The sequence below is a fragment of the Rhinoraja longicauda genome, chromosome 32, assembly GCF_053455715.1.
Source record: "Rhinoraja longicauda isolate Sanriku21f chromosome 32, sRhiLon1.1, whole genome shotgun sequence".
Classification (NCBI taxonomy): domain Eukaryota; kingdom Metazoa; phylum Chordata; class Chondrichthyes; order Rajiformes; family Arhynchobatidae; genus Rhinoraja; species Rhinoraja longicauda.
Window position 1 is genome coordinate 6,197,234 of NC_135984.1, and position 13,764 is coordinate 6,210,997.

A 13,764-nucleotide genomic window follows, 5' to 3' on the forward strand; every position below is an offset into this window, starting at 1 on the left:
ACTAGTGCAGATTGGGGCATCTTGGATAGCCCGGCAAGTTGGGCCAAAGGGCCTGTTTCCCGTGCTATACGACTTTATGCAAGACATTAAATCAATCCGCTGATGTTCAATGGGAGTGCAATCAATAAAAAATTTAAAATCAATCAATAGGTGAACACATACCAGAGCTGCACCCACTGTCTCGCACTCCTGCTCCTCCCCCATCCCAGCAACCTGCTCTTCATATTTTTTAAGATCATACTCCAACTCAGCCGCCAGCTGCCTGTCAGCAGCGAAGAGTTCCTTGATCTCATTCCGATAATCCTGCATCACTTCCTAGGAGGAAAGAAATGAATATAATATTACGGGCAAAACTCCAGGGAGCTGGTATTCAGCTGAGGACCCAATGTGTCCGTTTGCAATTCACTTCAGGACCTGAAGAAGAGTCCCGACCCGAAACGTCACCTATTCCTTCTCTCCAGACGCTGGTTGACCCGCTGAGTTACCCCAGCATTTCGTGCCAATGTCCATTTGCAATGATCCATGAGGAATACTTATAGTTGTCTTTTTTTTTTTAATCCTTAAGGCGGCAAAATGTAAACTTCAACTGAACCCATTTGTACCCTGGTTTATAACTACTATCGCTGCTATTCTACACTAAATCAAGTCCTAAAGAATAGGCTACCTGCTGATCTAGAGCCAATGGTGCTGATACATTTAAGAACTAGAATGAAATAAATCCCCTGTGGTCAACGTCCCAGTTTTATTGATGACTTAATTTGGGGCCGCAAACCCCAGTAAGAGGAAACTGATGAACTTTGGAATCTGTGGAAGGAGAGGACTGGGTAAAGAAATTACTCCTGCTCTTCCTGATTTACAAGCAATGCAATCAAGACAAATATTTAAACGCTACATCAGTCTGTTATCAATTCCCTTCAGCTGCTCGGCTAATCAAGTGTTGGGGGGGAAAAAGCCTGCAGCTGGTGCCAAAAACCATGGTAACATTTGTGGCATGCAACATAATCAAATTATTCAAATTGCCGAGTTAGATCACCACATGCAGGAGGACACTCAAGGGACTAATTCCTTCAAGTTCTCACCATTTCAACTGGAAACTACATGCTTTTGTTAAAACCCTGTTAGAGGAAGTAAGGACAAGTTCAAGTTTAAAATATAATTTGGATCATATTTACGCCCATTTGTCTGTCCAAGAATTAAACCTTACACGAGTAAACTGGTGTTAATAAAATCAATCTAATTATTATGGCTGTACATTTCTAACTGGAGGATAGTTGACATGACAAAGCTTCAATAGATGTCTCAAAGAACAATAACTGACAGTCAACTCTTACTTGCAAGTATTGCATCAGATCCTTCAGAGCTGGGATGTGCTTCTGTTCTAGTTGACTCTTCAGAGATGATACAATAGGAATGATGTTTTCTACAAAATTCTTCTTCTGTACCTGTAGATAACAAAACACTTGCTTTAAATTTTCAATGAGTAAACTTCACTTTGTATCATTCATTATCACCTTCTGCACAGCCAACAATGGACCATTGTGGGCTCCATCTTGCCTTGATCATCTTTACTTTTTGCACATCTTTCATTCATTTGTTCTATGTACTTTTTCTATCTCTTGTTTCCCTCTCCCCTGACTCAGTCTGAAGAAGGGTCTCGACCTGAAACGTCACCTATTCCTTTTCTCCAAAGATACTGCCTGACCCGCTGAGTTACTCCAGCTTTTTGCATCTATCTTCGGTGCAAACCAGAATCTGCAATTCCTTCTTACACCTATTCATTTTCCATTTGTTTGGCAAAATTGATGATTTTAAATCATGATCCTGTGGTTTCAGCAGGAGATTCTCGACATATTTTCCTTTTGGGAGATCTGTAACATTTCCCCTCACTTTTCAATCAATCGGTGAATTTGGCAGCTTTGAGTTGATATCATGTCTTTAAAATCTTAACCCAGGACTGTCAAATTATTTTTACTTTGGTTTGCGATAGCACAAAGAGAAACACAAATATAATGTAGCCTAAAAAGTGACTAAGGGAAGTTAGAACTCTATTGCAAGAGCTATGCAATTAAATAAACAGGGAGTTTTGATGCAACTTTACAGTGCGCTGGCAAGACTGCACTTGGAATACCCCATATAAGTTTGGTCTCCATATTTAAGGAATGATGTATTTACATTAGAGATACTTCTATGCAGTGCCTCCAGAGTCTAAAGACGGTTGCCTAGGAAACCAAGGGATTGGTGTATGAGAAGAGGTTGAACACACACTCATGGGAGTTTGGAAGTATGAGGCGATCTTACTGAAACACACCAGGTTCTGAAAGCGACTGATGGAGAGAATGATAAGAACATCCTTGAGGGTGGGTAAAAGAACCAGAGGTATTGTTTCAAGATACAGCGCCATTCATTTCAGGTTGGAGAAGAGAAAGAATCTCTTCGCTCAGAGATTCGTGGCTCTTTGCAATTCACACCCACAGAGCTCTGGAGATGCATCGTTGAAAAGATTCAAAGCAGAAATGGACAGAAATTTGAACCACATAGGAGGCAATGGAGGTTGGAAGAGAGAAGAGATGGATAGTGTTGAGGCTATTCAGAGCAGGCTTAAGGGGCCAATTAGCCCACTGTTTTCTCTGTCCATGTTGTCATTTATTGGGTCATTTTAGTGGGAAATTGAGAGCCAACGACATGGCAAGGATGATTGATTTACTTCCTTGAAGAGCAACAGTGAACAAAGGGGGGTTGTCAGCACTGATGTAGCTTCATACTGATACTGACTTTATATTCTAGATTTAGTTACTTATCCAAAGGTATCCAGCTGACCTTTGAAACTATAACTTAAAGTTAAAAACATTCAGACCAGCCTAGAATCATACAGCACAGATATAGGCCCAACATGTCCACGTGAACCAAAATGCCCCATCTAAGCAAGTCACATTTACCCTCTAAATCTTTCCTAATTGTGTAGTTGTCCTCTGGTCTTTTAAATGCAGGTTTGGTACCTGCCGCAACCACCTTCCCTGTAGCCAGTTCCATATAACCGCCAACCTTTGAGAGAATAAGTTGCCCCTCAGGTTTCTATTACTCTGACACCTTTATCCTCTAGTTTTTCCCCATGGGAACAAAAAGCTCTGTGCAATAATCTATTCCCCTCATGATTTTTATACACCTCGTTAGGATCACCCCTCAGCTCTTGGGCTCCAAGGAATAAGGTCCTAGCCCGCCCAACCTCTCCCTCCAGATCATGCCCTCGAGTTCTGGTAACATCCTAAGTAAGAAGGCCACCTATTCAAGAGGACAATGCGTCGCCATGTGCTTACAGATTAGTTACCTGTGATATGAGTTTTTTCTGGGCTACCCGCATGACTGCACTAGCCATGGCCATTTCTTCATCCAGCTGAGCATCATCACTTGATTTTGTTTGAAAAGAAGCGAGTTTGATCTCCTTGCAACTCATCACCACAAATGTATCTGAGAGCAATTCGTTTGCCTCCATATCAATCGGAAGCATTCCATCAACGAAACACGCTGAAAACAGATCAATTAAAATGGGTATTATAAAGTGGAGTTGCAAGGGACTGCAGATACTGGAGTCTGCTGCAAATAACAAACTGCTGGAGAACTCAGCGGGTCAGGCAGCATCTGTAGTGGGAAATTGACTGAAAATGTTTCCAAATTCAACTCTGAAAGGGTGGAGGGAAGATAGCCAGGTGGAAGAAGTGGGACAAGCAAGGACAAGCGATAGGTTTTTGCGGGCGAGGGAGGTTTGAAGAAGGGTCTTGACCCAAAACGTCACCTATGTTTTTTCTCCAGAGATGCTGCCTGACCCACTGAGTTACTCCAGCAATGGAATGTTGGCCTTCATAACAAGAGGAGTTGAGTATAGGAACAAAGAGGTCCTTCTGCAGTTGTATAGGGCCCTAGTGAGACCGCACCTGGAATACTGTGTGCAGTTTTGGTCTCCAAATTTGAGGAAGGATATTCTTGCTATTGAGGGCGTGCAGCGTAGGTTTACTAGGTTAATTCCCGGAATGGTGGGACTATCATATGTTGAAAGACTGGAGCGACTAGGCTTGTATACACTAGAATTTAGAAGGATGAGAGGAGATCTTATCGAAACGTATAAGATTATTAAGGGGTTGGACATGTTAGAGGCAGGAAACATGTTCCCAATGTTGGGGGAGTTCAGAACAAGGGGCCACAGTTTAAGAATAAGGGGTAGGCCATTTAGAACTGAGATGAGGAAAAACTTTTTCAGTCAGAGAGTTGTGAATCTGTGGAATTCTCTGCCTCAGAAGGCAGTGGAGGCCAATTCTCTGAATGCATTCAAGAGAGAGCTGGATAGACCTCTTAAGGATAGCGGAGTCAGGGGGTATGGGGAGAAGGCAGGAACGGGGTAATGATTGAGAATGATCAGCCATGATCACATTGAATGGCGGTGCTGGCTCGAAGGGCCGAATGGCCTCCTCCTGCACCTATTGTCTATTGTCTATTTTGTGCCTCTCTTCGAGGAGGGGTGGAATGTTGTCAAGTGGGTCTGTCCTCTCTTTCCTTCACTGTTAGGGAGAAGTTAGATGTACCCTAGAGATTAGGACATGGACATCATTGCTCCTTGAAGAAAGTATGCTCGAAAACATATCCCCAAAATTAGCCTGTGGCATCCAGAGGTTAAAAATCTGATTAAGTCACAATATCTTTTTTGAATGAAAATGTATAGGCATGGCAATAACTGGCCACCAGAAAATCCAAATGGTTGGTTGAGGTTATACCACTAAACCCCACTGTTGTGATGTACTCAGCAAAGGCGCGGTATGGTGACGCAGCGGTAGTTGCTGCCTTACAGCGCTTGCTGCACCGGAGACCCAGGTTTGATCCTGACTATGGGTGCTGTCTGTACAGAGTTTGTACGTTCTCCCCGTGACCTGCACAGGTTTCATCCCACACTCCAAAGACCTATAGGGCTGTAGGTTAATTGGCTCGGAATAAGTGTAAATTGTCCCTAGTGTGTGTAGGGTAGTGTTAATGTGCAGGGACCGCTGGACAGTGCGGACTCAGTGGGCTAAAGGGCCTGTTACCGCGCTGCATCTCTAAACTAAACTACATCAGAAATGTAAATAGGATCATAAATTCATACCTAGAATATCATGAGCAAGTTTGTTGGTAACATTGAAACGTTGTTCATCAGTGAAGTGTTGCAACAGAAACTTATAAATAGTCATTCGTTTCTCTTTGTTTTTATTCCCCTTCAAGGAAAAGAGCGTTCTCTCCCTGTTATGGATGTATAGAACAGTCAATAATGGAGCATTCCGTTCTCCTGAAATACTGAATATAGTCAATAAAATGTATGACTTTAACGAGCAAACAACTATCTTGACACATATCAATTGCTCAGAAAATTATCACATTACAATTGAGTGCAATATGAATTTTGCTATTTATGAATATAGCTGTAAATAAAATAATTAATATAGCGAATGTCACCATTCATATTTATTTGAAAAAGCTTTAAGTTACAAATGTTTATTTTATTTTTGGTTGCTTTATGATAAACAAGTTTCAACTTCTTATGGGATGTGCTTGTATGGATGTACTCAAAGTCTCTGGGTCAAAATAACTGAATAATGCTTTTGAGGGTTTTCATCACCAGTCGCTCCACTGCCATAGTCATCCAGCACAGGACTATGCCCTTCAGCCCACCATGCCAGCCCGTGAAATATCCATCTACATTAATCCCATTTATGCTGTGGTAAGTTTCCTGCTATCTATTGATGACCATATAATTTTGTATACCTCGGCATCCCCTACTCTAAGGAACCAAACCCATCCTATCCTAGAAGGAAAAGATTTAATAGGAACATGAGGGGCAACTTTTTCACTCAGAGGGTGGTGGGAATATGGAACGAGCTGCCAGGAGGAAGTTTGAGGATAATACAATAACAGCAGCATTTGAAATGCACTTGGACAGGTACAAGGATAAAAAATATTTAGAGGGATATGGGCCAAATGTAGATAAATGGGACTAGTTTAGATAGGGCATCTTGGTCAACGTGAATGAGTTGGGCTGAAGGGCCTATTCCCATGATGTATGACTGACTCTAAAACCTTGGAGAATCTGCAAAAATGTTTATCTGCACCTTTCTGTTGGATGTTGAAATGTTATGTATCTGAAATATTAACTGTTTCTCCCTCTCCACAGACGTCACTCGACTAATTGAGCATTTCCAGCTTGATCCATTTTTATTTCAGCTTTCTATTTTATCAACTTGCACGTTCACCTTTTGTGATGCAAGTACATTTGGGGTTAAACATAATATCTAATCCAATTAAACAACAACATATTTATAGAGAACACCCTCTCTGTCATTTACTTTTACCCTGGCGAACAGGGGGCCATTAGTTGATATGGTTCCAACAATCTATTTTGATGTTAGTGATTAATATGGTTATCTTTTTTGTGAATTCCACCAAAGACTTAATGCTAGCTGTATGAAACCTCCTCAGGTTGATGGTCAAAGTATGTCACTATGGTAGTGCCATCATTTAGAAGTGAACTTTACGTACCGCTCAGTTTGAGAACATTTATTATATTTGTCATGTTTTTCATAGGCATTGAAGTGGAAAATGCATTCAGTAAATTGCTGAGAGAACATAACTGGGTTTCTTTTCAGGAGCAGGTGGACTAAACAGAACTCTGCAAAACTGAAATAAAATAGAAGTCAGTTTTATCACACATTTAAATCATCAAATCACATGAACCAAAAGAAGTGGCAAATTAACAAACACTGATTTATTAGCAAACTTCTTGTTATTACTTTGACATAAAGATGAACTCATAAGACGCATGAAAATGTTAAGATCAATGATGCAAAGAAAGAAACTTTAGAACTGAGCTTAGGAAATATTGAAGATTCTGTTTAGAATGCTTTGTCAAGGAAATTAATGAAAACAAATAATATAGAGCAATTATAGAGAGGAACACCAATGGTGTCCACTGTAGCAGAGATCATGTCTGAAGATCTCTGCTTGCCCCAAGGTTGTGGCAGTCTAGCTCCACACCAGTTTGGATGAGGAAAATCAGAGAAGGTGCTAATTTATTTCTATTTAACCAACAATTTAACTGTCCTGCCTGCATTCAGATGAAGAACGTTCAATTTTACATTTTTTACCACTTACCACTAATTTGACCCTAATTGGAGGTATACTTTACATGCTCTGTCATTTTTCTGACACTGTCAACTTAAAAAATTCCTCTCATCTGAACCCATCCACAACACAGCCGAATCAACTATTTAGTTTCAAAGCCTTTTCTTCAGTCTGGGCCAACAATGTGTCAAAGTGAAGTTAATCGCAACAAAACAGCCATCTCTTTGGTATCAGTGCCCCTTGAATTTAAGATAATTTCCCACACACCAATCCTTGACCAGTATTTCAACAATATGCATCCAATATCTTGGCCTATGATAAAATAATATTACAACCATGTGGCATGTTTATTGTGCGCTGATTATGATGGCACCACCAGACTCAGGAACAACTTCTTTCCCTCTGCTAAAGGCTTCTGAACTGTCCTTCCATAAGCCCGGGTACTGTTCGATTCACCTCTACCCCATTATGAATATTGGACTTCCTCTAAGGAACTGATGTGCTACAGTGCTGAGAACTATTTTCCCCATTGCTCCATCTCTTCCTACTTGAGCCTGAACTGATTATACCATCTGTTTCAATAGCATGCAAAACAAACCTTTTTCACTGTACATCAGTACATGTGGTCATAATAAACCTAAACCTATCCAAAACCTAAGCACAGTTTCTGTGGCAATATCCAGTGCCAACAGTTAAAGGTCAGAGTGTCATGCTTGAAATGTCAAATGCCTCCTTATATGGCACACAGAGCCACAAAATTGTGCTTTCATTCAAATATCAACCATCTGCTGGCTGTTTGTCCAGCAGACAAACAATGTGAGACAGAGCCCTTGAAGGGGCTGCTCCAACATCACCAACACAATGCAGCAAGTGCAGTGTGTTTGACAATGTAACAGAGCTGATATTGTCAACAGAAAGCAGGCCCCGAAAGCAGGTCTCAGTGAGGGATATAGCACTCCTAGGCAAACAAATGGAAAAAAGAAAGCCCTGCTTTGTGCAAGGGAGGTGGGAACCTTGCAGACTCCCTGAGAAGGATCTGGGACAGAGTGGTAATGAAACCATTAGCACATTTTCCAAATCACTGAACTTTAGTTTGGTTTAGTTTAGAGATACAGCATGGAGTCCATGCCAACCAGCAATCACCCTCACACTCATTCTATCCCACACACTAGGAGCAATTTACAGAGACCAATTAACCTACAAACCTGCACGTCTTTGGAATCTGGGAGGAAACCGGAGCACCCGGAGAAAACGCACAGGGTCATAAGGCGAACGTGCAGACTCCGTACAGACAGCACCCGTAGTCAGGAACGTGTTCAAACTCTGCCATAAACAGTTAAGTAGCCACAAACCCTTTTGGAATTTTACCCATTCTGTATCCATTGTCAAGGAAAAGAAAACTTTAGTTGATATTTGTTTACTTAAAGCCATTTACCTCCTTATACTTTCATCTGGATCCACCAAAACACTCACAAATCTGAAGAAGAGGGAACCTTTCCATTTTATAAATTCTTCCTGTAAAGAAAAAAAACATCAATCCCATGAAAATGATGAAAGCTCGTGGACCTGAAACGACAATTGCCTCCAAAAGTGTTGTTTGGCCTAAATATTCCCTGTATTTTTTATTGTATTCCTTGAAACTGACTGTATGCTAGTACGATAAATGAGTGAAAATTTAGTATATTTCCCATGGGGCAAATTTTTCCAATGTTCTGCTCAATGAGTAGAATTTTAGTGAACATAGTGCATAGCTCCCGTTAGCTGCAGGTCTTGAGTGGATTGTGGTTGTCTGCAGATCTTGAGAGGGTTGTGGCTGGCTACAGCATCCATAGCCTGGAGACTGTCACACCAGTTTGCCTTAATCCCACAAATAAACAAAGTTTAACCAAAAAGCTAGAGCCATAGGAAACAAAGATGGAAAATTGTAGATCAAAAACACGGTGGCACACCGGCAGAGTTGCTGCCTTACAGCACCAGACCCGGGTTCAATCCTCACTACGGGTGTTGTCTGTACGAAGTTTGTACGTTCTCCCCGTGACCTACGTAGGTTTTCTCCATGATCTCCGGTTTCCTCCCACACTCCAAAAGCGCACAGGTGTGTAGATGAATTGGCTTTGTATAATTTTAAATTGTCCCTAGTGTGTATAGTACGAGAATTGCTGGTCGGTGTGGACTCAGTGGGCCGAAGAGCCTGTTTCCACGCTGTATTTCTAAACTAAACAAAACTAAACAAAAAAAAAGGATATTTTTACAGGCAAAACAGTACTTTGCCACAGAAAACATAACCACTTCATTCGTAAAATGGCCTCTAAAGGACCTTCTTTTCAAGGCCATAACATCCAACTATATGAGAAATGGCACATGTGTATAGCATTGCTATAAAGTTAGAAGTTAACAAAATAAAACATTTGAAAAGGATTTTAAAAAATAGCTAAATTAAATGATCGGTAGAAAATGTAAATATATTTAGTAGTGCATTTCTCTGAGATTGTATTCTCACAGGAATCAGTTTTCACAAGTACAAACTCAGTAAATTCTGTTCCTCAAAGTAATGCACCCAGAAAAAATTATATTTCAGATTCATAATAAGAGTACAGGTTAGTACGGATGTCAGGGGTTATGGGGAGGTGGCAGGAAAATGGGGTTGAGAAGGAAAGATAGATCAGCCATGATCGAATTGTGGAGTAGATTTGATGGGCTGGATGGCCCAATTCTGCTCTTAAAACCTATGAGCGTGTGAAGAGTTAACTGATTAAGAAATCTTACTGAATGTAAGTCTTGAACCAACTCAAGATTATGTATCTGGAACAGAGATACTGAAATACAATACATAGCCATTTATTTGATCTCATGCAATAAGGAAGCTTGCTCCTCGTTTACCTGGAGTAAGTTTGTCAGCATAACCAGGGTCTGTTTACGGATAAAGGGGTCACTGTCTTTTAAACACACAGCGACATTAGGAATGTACCGATCCACCATGGTAGTGTATCGCATGCAGAGGTCGCATATGATGATGATAACATTATTGCGAACTGCAACATCTTTGCACACCTCTAACTCGCGTGCAAGGGCAGCAATGCATTTCTTAGCTAGATCTTCATGCTGTAGGCACAACTTTCCTGTAGAAAATGAAATAAAGTGGGGCATCAGCAAAAAATTATGTATTGCTCAGACTTAAATTTAATGTGAGCAAGGAGTTATTCTCAACAGGACACAAAGTGCTGGAGTAACTCAGCAGATCAGGCAGCATCTCTGGAGAACATGGTTATGGACACTTCTTCAGTGCACATAAAAGATTTGGAACTTTTTTAACATTAACTCTAGCTTGGATTTCCAACATTTAATGCAAGATATGAAGAAGGGTCTCGACCCGAAACGTCACCCATTCCTTCTCTCCAGAGATGCTGCCTATCCCGCTGAGTTACTCCAGCTTTTTGTGTCTATCTTCGGTTTAAACCAGCATCTGCAGTTCCTTCTTACACATTTAATGCAAGTAAACTGGTTATGTGAAGAACCACGAGTTAGTATGATTTAGTTTGACCTTTCACTATCTGATCTCGTCTGGAATGTTAATAAGATTATATTTTGCCTTTCGTATCTCAGATCAGAGAGAAGGATAATAAACTAAACATTCCCACTCCTGATGACTATCCATTTCTCTTGTTAGAAATGCCCATGCAGGGAACAAGTACACAAAATGGTAGTCACATGAGCAGAACCATGCAGCAATGGTCTTACCGAGAGTAAAAAAGGCATGTGCTCGGATAACTGAAGATACGGCAGCAGATCCTGAAAACTCGGTAAGGGGCTGTGAAGCCGGGAGATCACTGCTTTCTGAAACAATAACCAGCAAGTGAAATACTTGAGCTCAAAGAACAAATATTTAAATAACCAAACAAATCATATAGAAAGACTCTTTCAGATAATAATTTTTCTTATATTAATGTAAAATTATTTTCAACTCCAGGAACTTGGAATCAAAAGGGTTCAAGCGTAATTCATTTAAAAAAAATTAAAAGACCAGAAAACTAGCATTGTTTAAATATTTTGTTTACCTCCTGTCTATTAAATAACTCTTACTTACTCGCAAATTAAAATGAAAGCAAAAAGAAACAATTGAAATGGAGACTTATCCAACAACTAATATTTTCAAGTTAAACCGAGGTTTAGTTTTATGTTGCCCTCGCAGCTGCGGCTTGCCTGCAGTCCGTTGTCTTTTGTATTTTTTGCCTTAACTGTAGTTTAATATGATGTAGTGTTTGCGGTTGTGTGTTGTGTGTTGTGTGGGGGGGGGGGTGGGAACTGTAACATTGTCTCTCCCGAACGGAGACCCGACATTTGTTTTCTGTGTCGTGTCTCCGTTCCCACTGCGGCCTACCATCAGCCATGCACCTGGAGGACTCCGGCTGGGACCACCCGGGCTCTGGTTCGCAGAGCCCGCAGCCCGGACTCACCACCTGCGGCGCTGGCTGCCTTCGGAGGCTGCGGGAGCGGCTGCGACTCGTCTCCGGAGGCTTCGGCGCGGGCCGCGTGGATGTCGGAAGCCCGCAGGCCCCTGGGTGGGGGCCGACACCGGGAGCTCCAGCAGCGGCAGGGACAGCGTCTTCGCCCGCCCCAAATCGCGGGGCTTGGGTCGGCCTGCCGCGGACCTTTCACCGCCCGGCGGGGGCTTCAATGTCGGGAGCCCCGACCGCCCCGACGTGGCAACTCCAACAGCCTGACCACGGGAGAAGACGGCAGTGGAAGAGAAAAAGACATTCTGGCCTTCCATCACAGTGAGGAGGTGACTGGAGGAGACTCACGGTGATGGATGTTTCTTTTGTTTGGTGTTGGTTTATGATTGTATGTTATTGCATTTTTATTGCTTATTTTTTATTGGTCTTATTGTTGAACTGCGGGTAATTTTTCATTTCACTGCACATTTATGTGTATGTGACAAATAAATTGACTATTGACTATTGAATCAATTACTTCTAAAATCACAAATTTCACTAATACATTCATGGGTGTGGGTGTCAGGGGTGAAGGCAGGAGAATGGGGTTGAGTGAGAAAGATAGATCCGCCATGATTGAACGGCGGCGATTTGATCAGCCAAATTCTGCTCCTAGAACTTATGAACATTCCCCTGGACATGGTGGCGTGCAACTCTCTTGCTTTTCAAAAGAAAAGACCAGAATAATGGGGTGCATTTTACCTCAGCCGGGTAATTAACTCACTTTTAAAGCTGCTGCCTATTGCAATCACATTCCTCCTGCAATATTTTGACCAGATCTGTAGACAAAACTCTAAAAGGTGGTCTACTCAATGTCATGCACAGCTGCAACATGATGTCCCAACTCTTACACTCAATGGCTTGGCCGATGAAGGCACACACACCAAAAACCTGTTCCCCATCCATCTACGTTATTATTTTCAGGCAGCTATGGATTTGCACTCCAAGGTCTTTCTATACATCAATGCCCCCAAGGGTCCTGCCAATTACCCCCTATGTCCAGCGAGAATTTGATTTCACAAAGCAAAATACCGTACACATATTTAGTCGGGCAATGCACTTATCCATACATAGTTGCCATCCCAACACACGAGCCAGCATTTTAGTTTTCATTAGGAAGCTCTTTGGAGAAGGATTATTGACTTGAAATATTAATTGTTTCTGTCATCATATATGCAACTTAACCCAATGAGCATTTCTAACATTTATTTTCATATTTTATCCCCAGCAACAGCAGTTGTTTTTGCTTTGATGACACACCCTTCCTCTTGTTCAAGAAATAGACACAAAATGCTGGAGTAACTCAGTGGAGAAAAGGAATAGTGACGTTTCAGGTCGGAATCTTTCCTCAGACTCAAGTTTGAACTCTTCAGTGTGAAGAAGGAATCCGACCCAAAATGTCACCTATTCCTTTTCCCCAGAGATGCTGCCTGACCCGCTGAATTACTCCAGCACTTAGTGTCTATCTTCGGTGTAAACCAGCAACTGCATCCCCTTCCTACATACTTCCCCTTGTTAACTTCTTTACAATCATACATTTTTATGAATGATCCATTAAACCTTGCGATAGCAGAAAGACATTAAATTATTTTATCATCAGCGTGTGGTTTTTCCCAATTATTCAGCATTACCAAATTTCTAGCACTAATTAGTTCTCACCAGGGCTCAGACTGGGGGAGCCAGCAACAAATGACTGGACCAGCAGGAAGATCCGCTTATCAACTTTCCCCGGGCACAGCTGTGCTGCCTCACCAAGAGTGAAAAGGTGCTTCACCTGAGGAAATACAAAATGTTGCATTTGAACATGGCAAATCCCATTATGCCTCAACACCTTCAATGTAGGTCTCCCACAGAATCCAAAGAGGCACTTGGCTTAGTGGAGCGACACAGTGGCTTAGCGGTAAAGTTGCTGCCTTACAGCGCCAGAGACCCGGGTTCCATTCCAACTACGGGTGCTTGTCTGTATGGAGTTTGTACGTTCTCCCTCTGACTTGCGTGGGTTTTCTCCGAGATCTTTGATTTCCTCCCAAAGACGTACATGTTTTTGTGGTTAATTGGCATGGTATAAATGTAAATTGTCCCTAGTGTGTGTAGGAAAGTGTTAATGTGCAGGGATCGTTGGTCGGCGTGGATT

General features: G+C 41.7%; 2 protein-coding genes across 2 annotated transcripts in view; both read right to left on the minus strand.

Annotated features, from left to right (window-relative positions):
- Positions 1-13,764, minus strand: part of rps25 (ribosomal protein S25) — a 244,761-nt gene that overhangs the window by 82,485 nt on the left and 148,512 nt on the right. The window lies entirely within an intron of this gene.
- The window catches only part of ncapd3 (non-SMC condensin II complex, subunit D3), a 64,493-nt gene that overhangs the window by 12,015 nt on the left and 38,714 nt on the right, over positions 1-13,764 (minus strand). The window contains exons 21-29 of the mRNA XM_078426755.1: positions 13,290-13,404; positions 10,876-10,971; positions 10,018-10,256; positions 8,573-8,652; positions 6,556-6,693; positions 5,129-5,262; positions 3,326-3,522; positions 1,332-1,442; positions 163-315 (exon numbers count right to left, since the gene is read on the minus strand). Of these exons, the coding sequence (XP_078282881.1) occupies positions 163-315; positions 1,332-1,442; positions 3,326-3,522; positions 5,129-5,262; positions 6,556-6,693; positions 8,573-8,652; positions 10,018-10,256; positions 10,876-10,971; positions 13,290-13,404 (1,263 nt within the window). The remainder of the gene's footprint in view (positions 1-162; positions 316-1,331; positions 1,443-3,325; positions 3,523-5,128; positions 5,263-6,555; positions 6,694-8,572; positions 8,653-10,017; positions 10,257-10,875; positions 10,972-13,289; positions 13,405-13,764) is intronic.